Below are 24,152 nucleotides of genomic sequence, written 5' to 3'. Positions count from 1 at the left end.
TTACATCGTTTTGGATGATTGATTTGATACACAGTTTCATTTTCGCATTTTCCGTCCTTAGCTGCTGTGGAGCAGATTGTTTTTCCTCTATAAAGTATGAATTATTATGTTCGCTTTGATGTTGCTTTCACAAAAACTAAAGTTCGTGACTTATTCAAACTGTAAAGTGGGTGTAAACATAGACAACTCGAGCTCGCTCTCCCTTTCTCTCTCTCTCTTATATTGATTTTTCGCCTTCCCCCGCCATTTGGGCTCATTTTGATTGAAGGAACTCCGAACTTCGCAGCTGATTGAATGTATGCCTTATCTTGGTGGTAAGAAAATAGGTAATCTTTTGAAGCTTTCGCTATTTACTGCAATGCAATAACTCTTTTGTAGCTTTGCTGGGTACATACGATTTCGATATTGATCCTTTTAATGGTAAGTGATCCTTCCATAGTTCTTACTAGCACGTGTTTATTTTTTTACATTGATTTTACAATCTTCTTTATACCGTTCCAAACCAAACACCAAACCGTACACAAAATGTAAAGCATTTCAAAGCTTAGTTGATGTCCATTCCCATTCTCATAATTATTCTCATCCCGCAAGAAAACGCACATTAAACACATTTCACACTTTTGATTCACTTCATTCATCAACGTGTCTCTCCCGCACAGCATTTGTGTGATAATTTGAAAAGTTCCTAATTATATTTATACTTAAAGCAACTACAAAAAAATAATAATGAACAACACAAAAAGGGAAAGGAAACGAGTAAAACTTGTGGCTACTTAAACACTACGTTAATCCAGCCTCTCCTCCACTGTATGCCATTTTTATGCCTTTTTGTGCAATCGCGCTCACGTGCACCTGTTTCATGTCTTGTGTTCCGGCTTTTTAGCTAGCGCTTTCGGGAATCGACTACGAACCGTGGGGGGGGGTTGTTGCCTGATAAAATGTAATAAATTGCGCAGTTAGCTATTATGTACAGCATCGTGCAAACGGTACAGCAGAGCAGACAACCGTTTGCTATACGCCGGGGGTGTCAATCTCCCGTGCATCATCAACGTTCGTCGTCTCGTGTCTGTCCTGCGGATTCTGATTTCAGTTCATTTCTTTCAAATCCTTCTTTCTTCCTTCCATCGCTTCCGAGCGGATATCATAATATAGATTTTAGAATTACTTTATCGTTTCATTTTGCTTCCTTCTTTAGTTCATTTTTTCCGTTTTCCGAAAAAAAACAACCTTCAACATCCAACGTGTGCTCTCTTTACGTACGTTAAACACTATGTTATCACCAGTATTTGCGTATATAAATTACTAATACAAACAAATGGCATACTGCAATGGGAACCTCGAAATGGGAATATTAAACGTAGGACAGAAGCGGTGTGTAAACGGTGTGTGTGTGTGTGAGAGAGAGACATGTGGATCGAAACACATTTTCAAAGGGACGCTAGGGGAAGTGCGCGCCTTATAGAAAAAAAGGAACTGACTGGCATAATGGAACCAACAGGGAGCAATGCTCCCTAAATGCCAAACCCGTGTTTGCTTGGTTCCCCCTTCTTCGCTGCGCTGCGGTCCCAGAATCAACTCCCGCGCGCACTTTTCGACGATGCGGACGCGGAGGATGAGGAGGACGATGATGTAGGAGCAGAAGAACGGGACTGTTGCTGCTCTCTGGTTGAGGCACTAGTTGTTGATGTTGTTGTTGTTGTTGCTGCTGCTGGTTTTATTCCATCTCCCGAGCGAATGCCATTCGTTGAACGATCCGGAACGGACGTGTTGTCCTTTCCTTCAGGCTGGGCGCGTTTGCCAGGCCACCCCTTCGTTGCCGAGGGTTGCGTGTTGCTGTTGGTGTTACTTTTGGTAGCCGCTGCAGCAGCCGGCTTTGCTGAACCGGGGGGAAAGGCGGCACCGTTTCTCTGCTGCCGATAACGTCCAAAAAGAAGCGTAGATGATGATGATGACGTTGATGAACCCGTAGGGATTGGTGGCGATGGTGCTCCAGCATCATCACCCTTACCACCATCCGGCGTTCCGATGGCGCCCTTCGACGGTTCGCCGCCGCCCGATTCGCCACCACTGGCCTTCGATGTTGCGGCCATCGCCGCCGCCTTGCAGCGTTTGTTACTATATGTGTATCTTCTGAGCGGTGGCACTCAGTTCGTCCATGCTCTTGCGCGCCTGGTCCGTGATGTCGTCCAGCGATTTTTTGGTCTGTGTCAGGATTTCGTTCGTGCTGGTTGCCGCACTGTTGGCCAGTTCTTTCATCTGGAAGCAAAGGGAAAATGGAAAGTCGTATTAGTCTTCAGCAAATATCCAATCCAATCCTCCCTGTGTACAACGTACCTCAGCATTCAGCTTTCCTATCACCCATTCCAGCCCCTGGCGTCCCTTGCCGGCATTGGTGCTGATGTTCTTCGTCAGCACGTCCTCCATGTATCGGTTGAGCGGGACACCTTCGACCTGTACCGTGGCCTCCTGTTTCAGCAGCGTTTTCGACGGATCGGTCGGGTGTGGAACGTAGCTGAGCGTTTCGTACACTGAAAGAAAGCTGCCAAAGGTGAGGTTGATCGTTTTCAGCGTCATCAACCGTTCCTTCGGATCGACGGTCGACTTTTCGCTAGCGTAGCAAACGTTCGGTGAACCAATGAGCTGCAATGGGTTTACAAAACAGAGCAGAAAATGGGGCGCACATTAATATTAAGAGGGAAATTACGCATCAATTGAAGAAACAACATGTAATACAGAGGGGAAATGAAACGAATTAACGTTTACAGTTTCGTGAGAACACCTTCAGCGATACGACATTTCTAAAATGTGTGTGGTGTGATATTTCGTTCCGCGTATGGAAACAAAAGAATCAATAAATAAAACCATCGCTTGAAATTCTATTAACTTCGATCGAATGGGAATAGCAACACATGTGACCTAACGCTATGGTTCAAAATAAACCACAAATACATCCCACCACCACACAACTACAATCATGTTCATGCCGGTTTTAAAGCATGCATTAATGATAAACCACAGCCGTCGTTCGAATTAACCCTTTCCTCCTTACTAATCACCTGGAAAGGTCTGGAGAGCTGATTTCTCCTTTTCGCACACTGGTTAAAGTCTATAAAACCTTTCCTAGCAGATAAGCAGCATGACGAATGGTCCAACAACCCCCTACCACTGCTGCACGACGTAAGCAAAGGTCGTCCGTAAGTTGTAAGCGCTCAGCTCAGCAGTGCGTTATCTTATCAGCGCTTCCCGCGTGGTCTACCCAACGCCGCCTGCGAACACGCGTATCGGCAGGTGATAATCGTTGAACAGATAACACCTTCAGGCTTTCGTAGGTGCAATGTGTGTCAAAAAAAAAAAAAAGAAAGAAAAGAATGCATTGCGCTGTTGTGAAGAGCGTGCGCTGTTACCGGGGGGAGGCGCGATAATGAGTTACAGCGCAAAAAAAGGAAGATACCGTTCAGAAAACTGCTCAGTCGCTTCGAGCTTGATAAAGATAATACTCTCTTATCGGTGTTGCTGTTGCTTTGCTTGAACTTTGCACCGGAAATGTATGACTTATTTTACAGTAATGCATGTAAAGCTCATATTCAATACACGTTAAATTCAAATTCAACTCGCCGTTCATAATGTGAGAAATGCAAAGATTGGCAACGATCACAACACCGTTTGCCGATCGTGCACGCTGCAGTCACGTGCATCTGACATGCATCCTCATCCAAGTAGCCTATTGCAAGCGTTTGTCACTTGACGGATTGAGAAGCTCCCATGTGCACTTGTAACAATGAGAGTGAAGTTAATTATGTTTAAAACGAGGCTAAAACGAGTCGCCCTTACACTCACACAGGGAAAGGTAAATTAAATAAACGTCAAACCATCCTCGTGCGCAACTTGTTTGAAGTACACGCGCGGCGCGGCCGCGCAGTGACAATGTGGGTGTAACCTGAGGGGATGGGATTCGGGCAAGACGCAAAACCACCGCAGCAGCATGTGTAGCCGTGACGCGTGCTTTCGTGTGACGCTGGTGGCAGCGGCGGCGGTGTCGGCGTAAATTTAGAGTGCCACACATTCCGATTTTCTTTTCAAAAGCTATGCTATAACCATCACCAACAACCGAACACAAATTGGTGTGAGCGTGGAAACAAGGGGCCATCTGACCGGCCCGTCTCTGGGCGCAGGGTATTTATATCGAGACCATTTTACTGCATTCGGGCGCTCGGGCTAGAGCGAATTGGATATTGCATGAATAGACGGAAGGGATGTTGAAGAGTTTTACAGGTAAAATCCGTCCGTACCTTCTGTGCCCACTGTGGGAAGTACCATTTGGAGCTGACCAATCGGTGCGTGTGCAGGACACCGTCGACGACCCTTCGTTCCACCACATCGGTACCGATGACGGCTGTGTTGATGGGGTTGGGGTATTTGCGCCAGGCGGCCTGTGCCACGGTCTCCCAAGGATGGCTGTAATTAAAACAAGAAGAAGAAGAGAAGCACGCTATCAATAAAGCATTCCATTTTAGCCAACTGCAACAGCTGCAACGGTCGTCGTGGCGGTCCTTCGCATCGCGGTCCTATTCCCAACTGGGTCATATTTTACACCGCAATTTAACAACAAGCTAACTGTGTTATGCAGTAGCGTAAAGCAATGTAGCACATAGATGTATTTATGCAATTTGTTTCGTCTCTACCGCTTCAACAGGGAATGCGCTGCCCAGTCTACCTTGAGCCGTGGAGAAAGTGAAGGTCATCTTAATTCCGGACATTGAACGACTGCCAAGCGGAACAAGGCAGCGAGAGATCATCGAACTCGATCGCTTCCTCAAAGCCCTCGGCTTCTCAGTAGTTGTGAGTTAGATCAGTTAATTGAACTTGCCAAAAGTGTGCAGTTTTGCAGTGAAAAGTAAGTCAAGCGCAAAGTAACTTTACACTAACAACAAATACCACCATCCATCACGGCCAGCTGACCGAGCGACGACCGAACGCGTTTGACGTTTCACACACACAAACAAACACAACTGCACACGCTGAGGGGGCAAACAAGACGGCACGCACACAGTCGCACACGTTTCATTTCGTAACAAGGCCCAATTTATTGCGATTTCTGCACAACTTTTTCGCACACAATTTTAATCAACCGTTTCGAACCGGACTAACACAATTGCACACTGTGTTCACGGTGGCCACTCCTGGGCGGTAATTGAACTGATAATACGTTCGCTAGATCGAACATTCCAGACGCACGCACGGAGGGTGCGGACACTGTAAAAAAAGTTTCCACAAGTGGTACCCCCAATCTCACACCTTTACATAACACACGCACCCCACGGCTATGCTCTGCGCTTGCTGCGGTGAAATTTGGCATAGCAACACCGAAGAGAACCAATGCGCGAGATACCGAGCGCACTGAAGATGACGACGAAGACGACGACGGCTACTTACTTGAAGACGTGTTCTGATGTCCAGATTTTCATTTTTGCGCTTTGCTTTGAGTGTTGTTGCGTGCGATTGTGTGTGGAAGGTGGGGAGATCCCTTTTTGTTGCTATGCGTCACGATGCAATTCACGGACGCTGCAGTTCTCCCTCTTGCTGCTGCTGCTGGTGCTGCTACTACTACACCAGACGACCCTCACACACCTAAGGAACACAACGCGAAGAAAAAGCTGCTTTAATTGAGGTACACCACGGTGCCCTGGAGCCGTGACTCTGGTGGGTTTCGTGATCACACAAAACACGAGGCACAATGAAGGAAACCGATAAGCAAGGTGCACGCACGTTTCGTTTGAGCAGGAAATTCTCGCCAAACACACGGACACACACACGGACCGGATGTTATTTGTACTCCCACAGTAGCGCGAAATTCCACCTCCTTTTGACCGTACCGACCATGACACGAGTGAAGGAAGAAGACTGCGCCGAGAAACCTTTTGTACCGTCCAATGGCTTGTACAGGTGCCCGTACACGGCCACCATCGGCGGGACACGGCTCTTGAAGAAATGCGGAAAATTATTACAACATAATTTTGGTTGTTATGGTTTCAAAGGGGAGGTTACAGCTTTGCACACCTGAAGGAGGAATTTGTTTCTTTTTAATTTAAGAAAAAATATTAACAGTAGGCTGTCTTGTATGAGCCGCTTTACCAAATTCAACATGGCGTCTCGCGATCATGTGCAGCATTTTGACAACTGAGCATGTCAAAATAATTTACAGAGGAGGTGGTCTTTGCAGCTTGAAATATTTCACAACATGATTTTGGCTGTGCTTCGAAACTTCGACACAATCATTGCAGAAAATGTTCTGCAAACAAGAAATTTTCACAACTTATTCATGCAACAATTTAATTTCTCCCGATTCCGAGATTTTTGTAAGTATTTATATGCTTTATTACGTTTGTTTCCCATCTTAAAAGTAGAAAAATCAATTCAAATGTTTCCAGGCTTCGAAACAGCGTTCGAAGATGAAACGTCATCATTCGGGCAAGTTCGAACAAGCCTGGCCCAAGGTGGATTAAAAATACCAGATGGTGGAAAAGGGCCTTTGTGAGTTGCCATTGACGAGGGATCGTACGTCATTTTAAAACCGTTAATCATTGATTTCCGCACGTAAAGCTTAACAAACAGAATAGATTTCTAGGTTAATTAGGTGCATTTTTGTGTGTTTATTGATTGTATCGAAAAATTCGCATATTTTAACAAACGAGTTGATGATTTGTTTATTCACGAAAATTAAAAACATGTGAGTAAGAGTTTCAATCTCACATAAATTGTCCATATGACCCGTAGATAATGAGTAATTGTTGTGAACATAGGCAAAATAAATGATTTGTTAGTTTTTATCCTCAAGCATGTCAAAAACACAGTGAAATATACAAAAGGTTCACAAAATAACACCATACAAAATACTTCAATCTATTTGTGTAATGTGAAATAAAAACTTGCAAAGCCCAAAATATATTTTAAAAGTATATTTTATGGAAAAAATGTGGTATATAAATTATATGAATAAGTTAAAAAATATAAACAAAGGTTTGAATCCTGGGGACTTTACGTCAAGTGACGAATTGTCAAAATGCTCTTCATTCCGCCACCAGATCTCTTTAATACACCTTGGCCTTGCCCAACGGATGCGCGTTTAGGTCCGTGTCGGGTACTTCGCATCTTTCCAATCTGTCTGTGTTTGAGCCGCCATTTTGAGCCGCCATTATGTGGCTTTCTGTAAAATTGGTGGTATCGTGGTAAATTACGTGGTAAAGTTACGGATGCGTTTTTCTCCCATTGTGACTGTGGTGCGTGAATCGTGACACGATCGGCATGCACTAGCACGTTCCGGGTCGTGTTTTACGTCCCGTTTGGACCGCTTGGCGGACCTTGGAAGTAGGAAATTTTCGCGTGTTTTTTCACTCCCTTGGCACGGGAGTTTTCTTCGCGCACACACACGCGCCCCGTCGCCGTCGTCGCCCGGGCCGTCGCCTTCTCGTCTCCCTGCCCGCCGTCGCAGCCGCCGCTGCCGCGCCCTGCCGCTCGCCGTCGGTCGTCGCTTGGTAAACGCGGTTCGACGTCGCCGTCCGTCGCTGCTATTTTGCCCGGGAGTGCGAGTGTGTGCGTGAGCGAGAGGGCAAGCAGTGTGGAAGCAGTGTGAGCAGAGCACGTTGCGGGTAGACGCGAGTGAGTGGAAGCAAGAGAGAAGCCAGAGAACGTGAAGCGCGCGCCCGCCGTGAAAGAGTGCGAGTGAGCGAGAGAGCGTTGTGGTACGGTGGAGCGAAAGAGCAACGGCAGCTCAAAGTGTCAGTGGCGCTGGGCTGTGTGCCGCAAGTGCGAGTGAGAAAGCGTGCGCCGTGTGGTGCGAGTGTTTTGTGAGTTCGCGCGCTTGCCTAGTTTTTTTTTTCTTCTTTCGCTCGGGCCTGGTTGTTTGCTGGGCGGCAGCATTAAAGCGCAAGGGGCAGCAAATTCTGGCGTGCATTTGTCCTGAGTGTGTGTGTGAGTGTGCGTCTGCTAGTGGCATCCGGAAATATTGTTTGCCTATTGTTCTAGCGCGTAGTGAACGGTGGTGCGTTGCAAATCCACGCTTCCACCCAACAAAATCGCGCGCGCTGGCGCACAAACACACACGCACACCCTGGCAGCCCTACATCCCTGCTGCCTTCCCGCCCGCCCGCCTGCCAGCCTGCCTGCCTGCTGTACCCGTCTGTTTTCGGTAGGGATTCTCTCCCTTTGGCTGGCAGCACGGTAGGGCCTACTTCTGGGTGAGGTGCGGTGCTGTGCCTGCGTGTGTTTGTCGAAGGAGCAGACGGAGCGCGCAAGCGAGAAAGAGCGAAGCAGCGCACAAACGTCGACGAAAGCAACGGCCAAGAACGGCGCAACGGGAAAGAGAGAGAAAGAGAGGGAAAGAAGAGACGGGAGCGCGCGCACATTCACGGGGAGTAGAAGTCGCGAAAGCAACGAAATAAAAAAAAAAGTAACCAGAAAGAATCAAAGCAGGCCCCAGCAAAGCGAATAGAGAGCGTGTGGAGCTTGTTCGTGAAAAGAAGAAGGAGAGGGAGGTGTGGTAGTAGTAGCTGTGCTAAAAGGAAAGACGCCGCTTTTTTTCAGCAGGCATTCAAGCCGTGCGAAAAAGAACAAGCAAAGAGAGGCGCACGGAGCATCCTCATCAACCCTACCCCCGGGTGACTACCCTCGAACGAGAGAGAGCAAGAGAGAGAGGGCGACAGAGAAGAAAGAAGGAAGATTCCTAGAATACAGGAAGCTCGTAGAAAAAAGGCAGAGGAAGAGATTGGTACGAAATCGTGTGTAGCGGAAAGGGTTGAATGGTAGAAGAAAAAGCTCCACGGCACGGCTCGGTCGAATGGGTGGAAGCACGACAGGAGCGAGATGAGCGATCCGCCACCACCAACAACACTACCACCACCACCACAACAACAACAACAACCACCACCACCAACCCACCAAATGAGCAACTAGGAAAGTGAAAAGCAAAAACACACGTAAAATAACAACTCATCTCGAGTCGAGCCAGGCAGAACCAGCAGCAGCGGCAGCAACATTAAGTGTGGGGGTAGCGAAACTAGCAAAAGAACAAACGGATCGAATGGTGTAGCAACAGGGAGGCGAGCAAAAAGGCAACAACAACAATCCTCTCCCCCCCACACTCTCACCCGCCCTTGCACAGTCGCACAACAAAACGGCGAAGGGAGGAGGGCAAACGATCGTCTACGCTACCTATCACCCTTACTACCACCGTCATCATTATTGCCGCCACCATAGAAACGCGCTGCCAAGATGTCGAAGCTCTCGTTCCGGGCAAGGGCTCTCGATCCGTCGAAACCGATGCCGATCTATCTGGCGGAGGAGCTACCCGATCTGCCGGAATACTCCGCCATCAACCGTGCGGTGCCACAGATGCCGAGCGGCATGGAGAAGGAGGAGGAATCGGTAAGAGGATCTTTGCCCGCTCCCCGAGTCATCGTGTGGATCGTGTCTTTAACTGGTTCTTACGATGCCAATGAGGGTAGGGGGGTTTTTGGGGGGCTTTTTTCGGTTTTATTGGTTCCTTCTTCGTGGTCCGCTTTTTAGGGGTTCGTCGTTTTGCATGCTTTCCATGTTGACTGCTGCGTGTGTGTGTGTGTGCAATAAATAGAGATTTTGATGGATGTCTGTCGATGGAATTCGCATTTCGGAAAGAGTGTGAATTTGGTGGATCTAACACGATGCACCAACACACGCATGAAGGCATAAAAATGACAGCACAACAACATATGCATCCGTCAAAGCCGATCTCTTAAGTAAACAACATGATGATGGAGATGGAGATCGCTTACATGCGAAGGAAGAGCACAAAACAATCATTTTTAAAAGAAATAGTGCTGGCGGCAAAAACAATAACAAACAGCGCATTGATTACTGTGTCATTCCCACACCCCCCTTTTGGGTGTATTGTTGCAGTGGGTGTGTGAAAGAGACACACGAGCGCGCGTTTAATGGAAGCAGCGAGGAACACGTGCGAGTGTTGAGCGAGTGTTTAATGTTGTTGTATGCGGTGAATGTAAAACACACGCACATTTTGCCTGCTTTTGTACACTTGTAAAACAAAACTTGTTACTTTGAAACTGGCATCACCGAGCAAGTGTTTATGGCCATACGTCGTCATGCTCACTCAGTAAAAGGTCACTGTGCCGGAACCTGTACGATTTCAAAATGACTCATTTAAATGCCGCGTCGAATGTGGCGCTGTATGTGTGTGTATGTGCGCTGCTTTGTGTTTGCTTTGTGTATGAGCAACTGTGCCGCGAAGCGTTTGCTAAAGGCCGGAACCATTGCGGCACAATGCTCGTGTTTGTGTTTAACCACGCGGTTCCGGTTTGTTTACGTTCCACCGTCAGTCCGGAAACATTGCTCATCTGCAGATGTGTGCCGCACTTGTAATTGTGTTTATTTCTAAAGCGTTTCTAAATTGAGCTTGGTTATGCTGTAAGAACGATCATTTCTCTCTTTAGTGTTATCAGTTTGACTCGTCAATCGATAGAGGAAATGTTTTTATGTAACAAGAAAGGAGGGAACCCAATAAAACACGAAAGCCTTTACCATTCCTACTAATAAACCCCCCCGTTTCCTCGTATCAAATATCTGAACCATTTCCTGCTGCCCTTTGCTAACCGATCCGTTTGTTTGTTTCTTTCTTCCTGTGCCATTGCCGATCGAACCGTCGACCAACACCATCAGGAGCACCATCTGCAGCGAGCAATATGCACCGGACTCATCATTCCTACGCCCGAGGTGTACGACTCGACAGATTCCGAGTTCTACGACAAATACTACCCGCCCGACTACAAACTGCCCAAGCAGCTGATCCACATGCAGCGTAAGTAGTTCATGCCCGTTCAGCCAAATGTTGCTCCTTCCTCCATTGCCTCAAGTGCATGTAACCCGAATAAGTGTACCCGGCTATTTGTTGCTCGTGAGCGTACCACTGGGTCGATAATTCAACTTCTGGAACGTGCAAATACCGTCGTGCACACACGCGTTTCGCTGCTGGAATGTAAATAAATACGTGCGAAGGGAGCACAGAAATGCAACGTTTAATGATGGAAGGAAGCTGCCGCAGGCATAAAGGCGAATATTTGGCATATTTGTTTGATCCATGCTGGAAATGGGTTAACGATTTTATTGATACTTGGTCAAAGTTACGTCTTACCGGCCCTTGTTCCTGCTACACTTTGTTGTGGCGTGACAGAATGAGTTGAATTTGCCCTGGACTGTTGCTAACGGGCAATGATCGTCTCGTGCCAGATCGTTACGTTTCAGAATGTGTGTTGCCACAGCGTGACCGACTGAAAACTGAGATCATCAATTTTATGTTCGTGATTCCTTGGCTCGGTGTTTCTAAATATGAACCTCCAACAAATGCGAATGCTATTAATCGGTTCTCTTCCCTCCCCCTCCCTTAGCACTCAACCTCGAGCAGGACATACCGGATTACGATATGGACAGTGCGGACGAGGTGTGGGTAACGTCACACGAGAAGAAGCTCGATCTCGATCCGCTCAAGTTTGAAATCATGATGGATCGGTTGGAAAAGAGCTCCGGCCAGACGGTGGTCACACTAAACGAAGCCAAAGCCCTCCTAAAGCAGGACGACGAAGTGAGCATAGCTGTGTACGATTACTGGCTGAACAAGCGGTTAAAAATGGTAAGCAGCCGTGGACGATCGTGTCTTGAACAAAATAAATGTAAAATTGTCTCTAAAACGTTTGCCTTCTACCGATGCCATTCCAGCAACATCCTTTGATACTGTACGTGAAGACGGAGAACCGGGGCAACATGACACCGAACAACCCGTACCTTGCGTTCCGGCGGCGCACCGAAAAGATGCAAACGCGAAAGAACCGCAAGAACGATGAGTCGTCGTACGAGAAGATGCTGAAGTTGAGGTACTGATCATGCGACGGCTCTTCTTCGTGCCACGCACGGCGAGAGTACACACGGTTTTGACACACAAAGCACACACCCACACTCACCACTCTTGCCGGACGGCATTCATACGGGACCGTCTCGGTCCTCCTGTTTGTTGCATTTTAGGCGGGATCTCTCGCGCGCGGTGACGCTGCTGGACATGATCAAGCGACGGGAGAAGCTAAAGCGGGAACAGTTGCACCTGAGCATCGAAATCTACGAGAAGCGCTACCAGGCGCAGGATTTCCATGGTCATCTACTGTCCGAGTTTACTTCGAACGCGACGCGTGTTTCGAGGTACGGGGAGGGGGAATTGGGTGAAATCAATTCGAACGATGCGGAACCGATTGTGCCTAACCAGACTTTCTCCGTGTTCTCTACTTTTTTTTCCCCCGCAGACCTGCCTTCGCTCCGATCTACTCCAACCAGTACGCACCGTTGGCTGGCGGCCAGGGCGTGAATGCGGTGGGCACGGGCGCCGGCTCTTATGCCTCCTCGTCGCAGTACGGTGGGGCGGGCGGCAGCAGCGGCACGAACAAGCGTGATAATGAGAGTCTCAGCAGTCGAAAGGAGAAGCGACAGTACAAAAAGCGGAAGCAAAAACTGCAGAAAGACCGTGGGCTGTCGTCGGGCGGTGCCGGGAGCGGCAGCGGTGGTGTGCCGGGAGGTCGTGGCGATGCTGCCGGGGGTTCGAGCAGTGGGAGCGGGCTGGGCAACTCGGCCAGCCATCACCATCTGCATCCACAGCAGCAGCTGCACTATCACGGTTCGATGGTGGGAGGCATCGGTGGCCGCGGTGTTGATGGCACTGTGTCGGGCGGACATGGGACGGGTATGTTAGCTTTTGGTGGCATTTGCATTGACGAGCTGGAGCGATTTTCAATCGTGTCTTAATTTGTTACGATTTTCAATCGTTTTAGATCATCATCACCATCTGCACGGCACCGGCGATCATGCTGTTTCGTCCGATGACGAGGAGCTGGCGAACCTGCAGGGAACGTCGCCAGAAGAAGAGTACGCTTATGCATTCCGAAGGAGCAAACATAGCCAGTATCATAGGGTAAGGAGAAACGGCAGGAAACCGCGCGGTTCTCAAAGTGCAAAGTTTAATGCTAAATGTTTGTTGTACAGCCTCGTGCGGATGGCTACGGTAACTGGCCGTGGACGTCTCGGGAAGAAAACGGTTCGGCGGATCCAAGATTTCGATTTACGCTTACTTCTTTACGATATCCTAGGTATGTTGGTACAGGAGAAACATTTCGATTGCCATTTCCCTTTTACATTAATACTTCCGTTTGTGCTTCTTTGTAGACCCCGCTGTATCGGTTTCGCCCGCAGACGCTTGGGGCGCGGTGGCCGTGTCATAATAGACCGAATAGCGACCGATTTCGACGACCTGTGGTCCCGGCTGGACTACACGATTGTCGAGAGTGAAACGATCGCATCGCTAACCGCGAACGAGCCAGCCAAATCCCGCGACGAGCAGCAGAAGGAGGACGCTAACAACGAACCGATTGTGGTGCCGATCGGAAGGCGACAAATGGAGCGTACGGTCAGCGTGAGCAGCAACTGCAGCAACACGAGCAGCAGCGCGGGTGTAGTGGTGTCGTTGAAACCTCCCCGTCTACTGCCCGGCACCACCACCGCGGCCGCCGTCAACCACCACCAGCACCACCAGCCGCTGGTGAACGGAACCGATGAGCCCGGTGCGGCCACGAACGGCACACCGGGCACGATCGTGTCGCGCCGGAAGCTGATCCTAAAGCAGGAGCATCCCGCACTGCGCGATTACGAATCCGATGGCGGCGAGATCCAGTTCCTGGCCAGCATCGGTCTGATGAACAAGGCCGAGTCGCAGGAGTCGGCCGAGGGCGCCGCGTTCGCGAGCACAAAGCGACGCCTTCGGTTCGACAGTGAGGAGAAGGACGAGCTGGGTGAAAGTGTAGTGGCAAGGGAGCAGCAGCAGCAGCAGAGTGGCGTGTGCGATGAACGAACATTGAGTGGCGTTCCATACTCAGATTCAATTGTGATAAAAAGTGAAAACGACACGGAACCGCTGGTGTCGACGGTGGGTGGCTGGGGCGGTTCGGTTGTAGTGAAGCAGGAGGAGCCGGAGGTGATGGAGGATCACCAAAAGACGGGTGCTGCCTCCGGGGGAGGAGTGCCGATGGCAGAGGACTTTGAGCAGTTGATAGACAGTGTAAATAGTCGCAATAACGCCCGGAATCGTTTTAACGTTACAACCGTAGCCGTAAGCAGCAATAGTATTAGTTCCACGTCGAACGTCGAAAGGGTCACCACCACGACCACCAGTCCGACCACCGCCACCGTCGGTGGACAGTCGCAGGAGCAACAGCAGCAGACGGTCGGTTCGTCCGCGAGCAGGCAGCAGGGACCGGGTGGATCTCCTTCGCGCTTGCACGACGCCACGCGCGAAGATATCGACGCGGTGTACAAGGATTTGCTGAACGACATTCAATCGAACTGGTTACACTTTCGCCCGAAAACGCCGGAACCCAGCCAGGACGATCTGCTTACGCTGGACGGTGAGGACGACCTGATGGAGCAGTGTCTCGGTTTGACCGATCGCAACCGCATCACGCTCGAACTGCAGGCTCTCGACGAACAGCTACCTGCGACGATATTCTCCACCACCGCCAGCAGCAGCAGCAGCACCACCAAGGGATCGTTGGGATCCTCGCTGTTCCGTACGACACCGTACGCGCTGGACAATCTTATCGAACCGCATCCGTTGTCGCTCGACGGTGAAGGCGACGGTTCGGGAGCGAAAGCAGCAACGACTGCCGGCGCATCCACGTCCTCCATCGAGGTTAAGCTGGAGACGTCGGGTTCGTCTAGTGGGGAGAACAATCTCAGCGTGCCGTCCGAGCTGAACCTGAGCTTGAACGAATCGAGCGAGGACAACGAGAAGATGCTGGACAACATTTTGCAGGAGTGTGCGATCGATGATCCGAAGCAGCTGCACCAGACGAGCAACTTCTGGAACGGCATCCTGGACGACGGTATGCTGAACAGCCTCGACACGGGCCCGAAGGAGGAGGACGAACCGATGCCGGAGGATCCGGACACGAGCGAATCGAACCTGCTCGCCTTCAGCACGGCAAAGATTGGCTATCACTCGGATCTGGTAGGGTACGGGCGTCCTGCCGGTGCGGCGGATCGGCGCACGAGCAAGAGCAAACGGCGCAAGCTGCTGAAGCGCTGCAGCTATCTGGTGGGCAGCAGCTACTTTGCGGTGAAGAGTTTGCCCAAGGAGGAAATCTTCCAACCGCTGCTGGATGCGGACGGTCAGCCGATTGTGCTGGGCGATGGCGAGCTGCTGGATGCGCTTGGCCCTGGGGGCGACCAGTGCGACCTGCAGGACGTCGACGAGGCGATGGACGCGGACACGGCGGTCGGCGTCGAAGCGATGGAAATTAAAATGGAAGAGGAAGCCTCGCTGGCCGCGGCAGCAAACGAGCTGGCGGAGACGTCCACTCCGATGGCACTGGGGCCGGGCGAGCAGCACGTGGTCAAGATTGAGCCGCCGGACGAGCTGGTGGCGTCGAGCGAACGCAGCGAGGCGACAGTGTTGGGCAGCACGCCGACCGCGGTTCAGTTTCTACCTCACAACACTACGCTGGTTGCTCCGGACGGGACCACCATCAAGATGGAACCGTTCAATCACATCAGCTCCATGGCGGCCCGCAGCTCGACACCGGACGGGGCACCAGCGGGACGCGCAGTGCCGACCGGCTCGACGACACTCATCCCGGCCACCATCGTGGTCTCGCAGCCATCGTCGACCGGCGGCAATTCGTCGATGTTTTCCACCACCGGTGGCAGTGTGCCGGCCGTGGTGTCCGTCGCCCTTCAGCAGGGTGGTTTGCATCAGCTCGTGCACACCTCGTCCGCCCCGTCGATGGCCCCAGGCACGACAATGCTCGTGATGCAGTCCATTCCATCGAACAATAGCGCGGGCTCGGTACAATCGACCCCATCGGCGTCGGTCGCTGGTACGCCGACCTCCTTCCTGCTGAGCACTAGCGGAAACACAAACGCCATGGGCGCGGCGTCCTCGATCGCTGGTTCGATCCTAGTGCAAACTTCCGCCTCCTCATCGCTGGCCAACGCCGTCCAATCGTCCTCCGCCTCGTCCTCATCCGCCGCCTCGCTACTGTCCAACTCCACGCCGATCGTCGTCACGGTGCCACCGGCCAGCAGTAGCGGCATGTCGTCGGTAACGGCCGGCGGCGGCACGCAACCGATGAGTGTTGTAATGCCGACGAGCGGTACCAACACGGTCGTATCGATCGCTGCACCGATCGTCGTGTCGTCTGCCTCCGTCTCTTCGCTGGGCCAATCGATCGCCAACGCCCAGTCAGCGTCGATCATCGGGAACAGTGCCGTGGTCAGCAGTAACAGCGTCACGTCCGGTGTGAACACTGCCACCGCGCTGAACAGCTACATCGTGCAGCACAACTCGACGCCGATCATGATTTCGCACCAGCAAATGCAGCAGCTGGCAAACAGCGGCGGGGCGAACATAATGACCGTCGGGGGGCAGCAGGTTGTCACGACCAAGCAGCACCACGGGGAAACGTTTGTGCTGACCCACGCGACCGGCAAGAAGCAGATCAATGGACCGTCCGATGGAAGCAAGAATGCAACCACATCTGCCGGTAAGCTGTCGTCAGCAAGAATCTTTGAGCTTGTTCGTTGAATAACGTTTTTTCTTTCTCATTTTAGTCACGATGCAAAACATCAACCATACAAAGTTCCACGCGCTGCTGGGTCAAAAGCTGGGCGCCAAAGCGAACGACAGTGCGCACCAGAAGCAGCTGGATTTTTTACGCAAAGCCGCGCTGGTTACAACCGCCACGGGTAACAACGCCGCGCCAAAGATGATCGTGAAGACGGCCAACCATGGCCAGCAGCTGCTCGCTGTCACGGCCGTCAGCAGTGCCGGCGGCATGACGGTGCACCATCCGCAATCGGCGTCCCAGCAGCAGCAGCAGCAGCAGCAGCAGCAACAGCAGCAGTACAACGTGATCCACCAAAACTCGCTCAACTCGCCCATCACGATCGTGTCCGCGCAAAGCTCGGGCCAGGGCCAGGCGAACAAGATCATACTGAACTCGTCGCACTTGCTGCAGCAGACCGGTGGCGTGCCGTTGAACCACGGCAAGCTGCAGCTTACCACCGTACACCAGGGCCAGCAGCAGGGCGGAGGAGCAGGTGGTCAGGTCGGTACGGTCAACAGCGACGGGCAGCTGGTGACGCTCGATCCATCGGGCCAGGGGCAGGGCATCGGTGGCGTTAAGCAGGCGGACAAGAACCGCGTATCGCTCTACAACATCAAGGGCCGCACGCCGATGATTGTTACGAACCAGAAGCTGCTCAACCTGCTGCCACCGGCGCAGCAGCAGAAGCTCGCGAACATTGCGATGCAGCAGACGCACCAGCAGCTGCTGCTGAACCAGGCCGGGCACGGGGGCAGCACGACGATTCTGAGCAAAGGGCAGATGATTCAGCGTGTCCCGGTAAGCATCCGGACGCTGACCCAGTCCCACCAGCAGCAAACGAACCTCGCCGACATGGTCGTGGTGAACAACCCGAACAGTATCAAGTTCATCCAGGCGGCGGCATCGGCAGCAGCGGCAGCGGTCGCAGCCGGAGGCGGAGGCAATGTGGTGAACAACAGCAGCAGCAGTAGCACGGCCGGAACGCTGGCCACGAGTCGGGTGAACTCCATCACAACGTCGGTCGCGTCCAGCACGACCATGAATGCTTCCTCCGACGGTGGCACGGGTGGCGGCGCGGGCAGCAGTAGCGGTGGCGGCGCAGGCAGCAGTAGTAGCAGCAGCACAAGCAACTGTGTACAAGTGGCCACACTGTCCACCTCGACGGCAAACGTCAACAGTAGCGGCGGCGGTGGAACGTTGGCGAACAGCAGCAGCAGCAGCAGCAGTAACTCTGTCGCTTCAGCGGCAACGTCTACGGTCGTCACGGCAGCGTCGGGCGCTGCTGGCGGCGGCAGCACAACGGTGGTGGTTGGTAATGCCAACAGCAATGGTGGTGCCGGCGGCAACGCTAGCGGTGGTAACACTAACTCTACAGCCAGTATAAACATTACCAATAGGTGAGAGTCGAAGATCCAGCTCAGTAGGTAACTGTTACTGTATTTTAACTTATTACTAATTAGTGTTAACGTTTAGGCAGGGTAGGAAAATAGTAAGCAGGAAGCGGTGTGCGGATGTTTGTGAGAGAAGGCAGACGCGTAGTTGTACGCAGACCGAACGAGTCTTGCGTAGTGGCAAGAGAAAGCTGAAAGACACTTAAGAAGGAAGAGGGAGAGGTGTGGTGTCGTGTGGTGTGGCCATGATAAAACACACAATGTGAACATGTGTGTGTGTGTGTGTGTGTGTGTGTGTGGGAGTGTGGAAATCGGTCAGCCTGTGTGCTTAGGGAGGAATGTGCTGATAGGATTGACCGTTTTACAGTTTTTTATCAAAAGATGGCCAAAAGTCGTTTTGAAGCTCGTATACCAAAACATGTTTTAGAATTTCTCAACAGTAAGGGGCATGTATTTGCAGAGGTTTGTCTTTGCCCATACCCGTCATATTAACTACAGGAGATTTAATTATTCTGTGATTCCTGATCTCTTGATGATCGTTGTAGGGATGCTACTTTTAAACTGAACATTTCAAGAGCAGATAGTTTGATCAATTCTTAGTTGCCGATCTCGAGCGCGCGCGCGCTCTCTCTCTATCTCTTTCTAAGTCAACACTTTCGAAATTGTAAACGCTAGTGAATTTTTAACAAAACTGTTTTTCTTTCCCAAACAATCCCAAAGCACACCGAAACTTTGCTGCAGGTTGACCGATGCAACCACGTTCGAAATGCATGCGATTGATGCATATTCGTGATTTGTTGACAGACACAGTTCCAATGTGCACAGAACTGTGTGTTTGTGTGTGTAATAACAGCAAAACTGGCACGAATTTGGTATGGTAGTGAAGGAATGTTCCTACTGTTTCTCTTGCACCCATTTTCCTCCCTTCCGTTGTGTATTCTTTTAATTTTCTAAAAGGATATTGCTTTTGAAGAGCAAACGCTGCCCTCCCGCCCTTCATCCCTCCGTGTAGTAATGGAGAGCAACGACCGGCACGCGATTTACCATCACTTTTGGCAATCCTACCCGTAAGGCAGCATGTTTCTTTGACACGAAGAGGAGTTACGGAAGGAGTTTGTGTGTGTGTGTGTGCGCGTGGTTCAGATGCATCAGATTCACTGATGGAAGCGGAAAGCAATGTAAAGAAAAACGCATGGCAAACAACACACTATAGAAACAATCGAACCCCTGTCCTCCCTCTCTCTCTCCCACACACATTCTGTCCGCTCATCGTCATGATGGAGGATAGTGGTATGATGAAACGGAATAAAACGTTCGGCGAACTGAAACGAAGCGAGCCGGTGTGTTGTAATAATAGGGTCCTGTAAGTAATACATAAGTATCTGTACATATTAATAGCTTTAAAACAACTGCATAACTCTAGCTCGGTTAGACCGTTGTAGCAGCAGCAACAGCAGCACCGGCAGCGGCAAAGGAACGATCTAAAACAAGCCAGGGGAATGATGGAGGGGAGGAGGGAGGAGGGGGGGAGGGGGAAGAGCTCTAGTAGCAATCCGTGTGTTTGTGTGTCATTCATTGGTGAATGCAATAAACGCGGCAGTAAAACGAAGAAAACAAACCAACACCTCATACACTCATCAACAAAACAAGGAAAATAAAAGCAGAAGCAATTCCAATGAGGGAGAGCCAAGTGCAAGTGAAAAGCAGAAAAAGAGGATTGGTTATAATAGAATATACACTAAACGGAAGCAATGAGAAGCAAATGCAAAAATAACGAAAAATACAACAGCAGCAGCAAAAAAACCCAATGCAACCCAAAGGAATATTGGAAAGAGCATATATATGTAGCATTGGAGTAAGCTTTCGCGCGACGTAAGCAGGAGTCCTTCTAATTATCTTTTCTTTTGAGAATTTTAGTAACGTTCGGAGTTTCTTTTTTAGTTGGATGTTTGGTGCAAGCCGAGTGTGTTTGAGGAGAAAAAAACGGATCTTTGCGCATCATACTGATGACATTTGGTGGGTGGTTGGGTTGTATGTGCGGAGGCCGAACGGCTGCGAACCAAGTCCCTTGTGCTGCTAACCGTCAATTTCCCATTTTCTCCCAAAACAAAATTGCCTGCAAAATCAGCTTCTGTTTCTCAATCCCACTTCGCTCCTGTAGTTTGGTCTGTGTGTGCGTGTATATTTGTGTGTATTTGTGTGTTTTAGTTCGTGTTGTTGTCGATCCCCCGTGGTATGTGTACTTCCTGTGGCACTGTTCTGTGTTCTTGTTTGTTTGTTTGTTTCTCTGCCTCTGTTTTGCTCCTTGTTCCTTGTTTTATTTTTCTTCTAGTTACTGTGTCTGTGATTGTAATGTCGTCTTTCTTTTGTTTCCGGTACTTGAAAGTTGTGTAAAAAAGCAAAAGAAGAAAAAAAAACAACTAGTTAGAAGTAGGGACTTACTTTTACGAAAAAAACAAACAAAAAAACAGAAAATATCGTGCGCTACTACTCTGGTAATGGTAAAAATCTCGTTATAGTAAAGTAAATTAATAATGGTAGTAAATTTATGGAACTAGTAACGAATATAGAATTACATGACTGCATTAAACAGGAATAGTTAAACAAAAACAATGAGGGGAAAGCAGAACTACTCCCTCTCTCACCACACTTAAAAACAAACGCTTACGGAAAACGGTTACGGATTTACCAATTTCAACCTACATCCACATCGGGGGGTGGGTAACACAATATCGTGCAAACCGCGTGTCACGGCAGCTACAAAAACATTGACCCGGTAACCTGTTGGTAAGACACACATAAAAAAAAACGGTTCTTAACAACAGAGGCGGGAAACGGGAGGCACGTTCTCATTCTTCATTCATTATTTCACACGCCAATAGCGAAATGATGACGGTGCGTGGTGTGTGGTGTGGTGGGTGGTGGTCATGACTAAATATTGCAAAACGTAAAGACACATCCATCCGGTTCTACTTCTACATTCACAAAGAAATACCCCCCGGGGTACGATTTACTACCAAAAAGCGATGTACTACTATTATCGCGTAATAATACTATTACTACTACCTAGATACTACTACCACACAACCTACTACTGCTACTACTACTACTACTACTATTACACCTTTGGACAGTTCCAGTCGCGTAAGGACACTTAGGGGATGTTTTATATCAATAACAATCCTTTGACAAGAGACGCGAGACGCCAGACCGGAGAGGCTGCTGGGAATAACCGGGCAAGAAGCTTTATCGTCATCTGGCACGGGTGAGAGGGTTCTCTAGCTCTGTGGTAGATGCACACGTGTGTTGCAAAAACGAAGAAAAGAAAGGAACAAATAAGAAAACAATTGTTTTAAATTGTTTTGCTGTAAAACGTGTGTTGTGTACGTCGTCTGTTCGGTCTTATTGTGTAAGGGAAAAATCAATCAATACGGTTTAAAAAAGTGAATAGTTAAAATGCTCTGCGAACTTTGACCCAGGTGGTGGCGTTGTACGAGGCGGAGAGCCCTTCTTTATGCCAAACATTTGCACCCCTTTCGCGGAAATCATTGCTGCTCCCTCCCTCCCACCCCCGTTGGACGGTTGTCTATCGCCTATTGCTTTTTGTCCACTGCATCAGTGTGAGCGTTGTGTGTTGCTGTGTGTGAGACAGAGAGAGGCACCAAAGCGGCTTGTTTTAGACACTTGTGAACTCCACCGACTAATATTGTGGTCGCGTCGAGGGTAACAACGTGTTGATTGCCCTTCTTCTCACTTATGATGCAAACTGTTCCCTATTTTGTTCATCTGTCATGCTGCTGCGCTACTACTTTCATTGCCGCTACAAATAGTAGTTACCAGCAAAGCGGAAGAAAGATAGAGCAAGCGAACGTATAGTATTCCGGATTCCGGACGTGTTTGTCCATTTTACATGAACTCGAAGCAGCGCAGCACATGGACCTGTGTTTTGTGGCACTACAGAAAGTGTTGTGGTGAGCCGATAGATAAGAATGTAGCAAAAATAGAGTTAAAAGAAAGAGATACAAGCTGGTAGCAAATCGTAAGCAGCAATGGTAAATGAACATTGGTAAAGTGTGTGTGTATGATCTAGTTTGGTGAAAAATGGAAGATGAACACGACAAGAAGTAACAAAAACACAACATGAAGGATGAAAGAGAAGTAAAGAATGAGAACAGCTGAAAGGAAGCGGAGGAAAAGCAAACCAAAATGATGGTCCGTTGATTTGTTGCAACCAGCGCTAAGCTTATAACACATGATGGCATATATTCGACAAAAGTTTGATTAAAGAGGAAAGTGAATGAAAAATAAACAAAAAAGTCAGTCAAAATTCAACGAAACAACAAAACACAGTGGCAAACACTATGGTAAAGACATGGTAAAACAAACAATGCACACAACTTGTGAGAACACAGAAGAAGAATGGATGGAAGCGGCTGAAGTAAACGCGCAAGAGCGGAGTGAGATTGAAACACGGGTCCCCTCAAGTAAAGCAAAACAAAACAAACAAAAAACTGAAAGTGAAAAACAAAAGTCAGCAAACCAGCCAGAGGAGCTAAACAAAATTGGAAGTAATATATAAATGCATGGTTATGATGTAAAAGAAGCAAGCAAATAATCTTAACAACTGAAATATGTATGAGAGACGGGCAGAAAGAAGGAGTACACAACAGCAGAACAATAGTAAGAGCGCCCCGTCCACGGACGGGAGTGGAGGCCGGAATGACGGACCTCCAGATGGCGGCAGCGCCAATCCGTTACATCAGATCACTCAAATCAAGTATTATCCTTATGATGAGAAACCAATAAATAAACGAAAAACGATAAAAAGAAATGAAAAAAAAATCAATCAAGTGTTTGATTTTAAGTTAACACTAAAAGAAGGTAAAATGTGAGAATATTGCATCTTTTAAACAAACCCATTGTCGTTACTAATGTCTTGTTTGCTTTTAGGTCAGCTAGAGCAGTGAAGTCATGAGTCGAACACGGCCAAATGCATGAATCAAACCGTGGGCCGATATCTTATCCATCCGTCTAGCGTGTGTGTTGGTGGTGTCGGTTCCTCTATCCACACTTTCATCGACAGGTGAGACGGGGGGTTTCTCTAATCTTATCTTGCACCACCCTCCTGCGGACATGTAAGCATCATAATCGGTACGGCGCGTTTCGGCAAACCCCGTTACTATCGGCAATGTCACCGCGGGTGAGACTTATCGACGTTTAGTGTGTGGTTTGTGCCCGCGGGTGGAAGCAGCCGAGCCATGGTGGATACGCTAGCCCGGAATGTGCTGCTGGACGTGGAGCAGGCGATCGTGCTGTTCGAGGAGCTGCTGCTGGTAAATAATGGTGCGAACACGCCGCGCAGTATCCTGTCCGTCGTGGTGCACAAGCTGTGCGAGGAGGAGCTCGGGCACGTGCTGGAGATAGTGCGCTTTCTGCGCCGCTACTACCAGTGCCGGACGGAGCACACGGAGCAGCGGGTGCACACGCTGCTGGTCGGCGTTGAGGAGCTGTTGAGCTACCTGAACGCACTGGTGCCGTGCATACCGAGGACGGGCTGCTTGCTGCTGGTGTACGGTCTGGTGGACGAGGCGTTAGCGGGCGGGGCCGAGTTCCTCGATCTGGAAGAGTCGGTCCAGCGGGTGGCCAATTTGAAGCTTTCGCTCGAGTGCGTGGTAAAGGATGTGACGTCTGCTATCGCGCAACCGATGGCGGACGACGATCGGCACAGTCTGGCGGCCCTGTTCGAGCAGATATCGAGCGAGCTGCTGAAGCGGCTGGTGGACGAAGCGTACGCGGACTGTGCCGAGGGGCTGCCGCACGTGTGCGACTTTGTGGAGCATCTGCCCTGTATCGATCATCAGATAATCGCCTGCCAGGTGCTGTACCGGCGCATGAACATGGACACGGGCCGGCTGCGGGTCGGTGCGACCGTACTGGCCTATCGCATCCGGAAGGTGATGCGCTACACGGACTTTGCCCGGGCGAAGCACGCCGGCGAGATGCGCAAGTTGAAGCTGAAGCTGCCGGAGGGCGTGTACGCGATTACCTGGGGCTACGTGAACATTGCCGGCGCGCAGTT

General features: G+C 49.9%; 4 protein-coding genes across 4 annotated transcripts in view; 2 read left to right on the top strand and 2 right to left on the bottom strand.

The window, feature by feature from the left end:
- Positions 1-24,152, top strand: part of LOC120956700 (ATP-dependent RNA helicase glh-2) — a 376,118-nt gene that overhangs the window by 43,125 nt on the left and 308,841 nt on the right. The window lies entirely within an intron of this gene.
- LOC120956525 (protein slowmo) lies at positions 1,150-5,933 on the bottom strand. The gene is made up of 5 exons (XM_040378043.2): positions 5,767-5,933; positions 5,434-5,628; positions 4,290-4,455; positions 2,335-2,640; positions 1,150-2,256 (listed from the first exon to the last, which is right to left on the bottom strand). Exons 2-5 carry the CDS (start codon positions 5,463-5,465, stop codon positions 2,116-2,118), a joined length of 645 nt encoding a protein of 214 aa, XP_040233977.2. The 5' UTR covers positions 5,466-5,628; positions 5,767-5,933; the 3' UTR covers positions 1,150-2,115.
- On the bottom strand, positions 1,572-2,090 carry LOC120960029 (uncharacterized protein DDB_G0271670-like). Its single transcript, XM_040383903.2, has one exon. The coding sequence runs from the start codon at positions 2,088-2,090 to the stop codon at positions 1,572-1,574; it is 519 nt and encodes a 172-aa protein (XP_040239837.2).
- On the top strand, positions 7,099-22,154 carry LOC120959763 (serine-rich adhesin for platelets). The gene is made up of 10 exons (XM_040383397.2): positions 7,099-9,420; positions 10,708-10,846; positions 11,433-11,674; positions 11,761-11,915; positions 12,064-12,234; positions 12,336-12,769; positions 12,858-12,997; positions 13,069-13,172; positions 13,249-16,619; positions 16,687-22,154. The coding sequence occupies exons 1-10, from the start codon at positions 9,268-9,270 to the stop codon at positions 18,081-18,083; spliced, it is 6,306 nt and encodes a 2,101-aa protein (XP_040239331.2). The 5' UTR covers positions 7,099-9,267; the 3' UTR covers positions 18,084-22,154.

The sequence above is a fragment of the Anopheles coluzzii genome, chromosome 3 (assembly GCF_943734685.1).
Source record: "Anopheles coluzzii chromosome 3, AcolN3, whole genome shotgun sequence".
NCBI classification, from domain to species: Eukaryota; Metazoa; Arthropoda; class Insecta; order Diptera; family Culicidae; genus Anopheles; species Anopheles coluzzii.
The sequence above is the reverse complement of the archived record's forward strand: the minus strand, read 5'-3'. Positions and strand labels throughout refer to the sequence as shown.

What these genes read in the sequence shown, in the direction of transcription:
- LOC120960029 (XM_040383903.2), bottom strand. Translation starts at nt 2,090, where the DNA reads ATGGCCGCAACATCGAAGGCCAGTGGTGGCGAATCGGGCGGCGGCGAA.
- LOC120956525 (XM_040378043.2), bottom strand. Translation starts at nt 5,465, where the DNA reads ATGAAAATCTGGACATCAGAACACGTCTTCAA. An exon ending in ACATCAGAACACGTCTTCAA is followed by an intron (nt 4,456 to 5,433) that starts GTAAGTAGCCGT and finishes TTTTAATTACAG; the next exon opens with CCATCCTTGGGAGACCGTGG. An exon ending in TAGGAAAGCTGAATGCTGAG is followed by an intron (nt 2,257 to 2,334) that starts GTACGTTGTACA and finishes CTTTGCTTCCAG; the next exon opens with ATGAAAGAACTGGCCAACAG.
- LOC120959763 (XM_040383397.2), top strand. Translation starts at nt 9,268, where the DNA reads ATGTCGAAGCTCTCGTTCCGGGCAAGGGCTCTCGATCCGTCGAAACCG. An exon ending in GCAGCTGATCCACATGCAGC is followed by an intron (nt 10,847 to 11,432) that starts GTAAGTAGTTCA and finishes CCCCTCCCTTAG; the next exon opens with CACTCAACCTCGAGCAGGAC. An exon ending in AACATAGCCAGTATCATAGG is followed by an intron (nt 12,998 to 13,068) that starts GTAAGGAGAAAC and finishes TTTGTTGTACAG; the next exon opens with CCTCGTGCGGATGGCTACGG.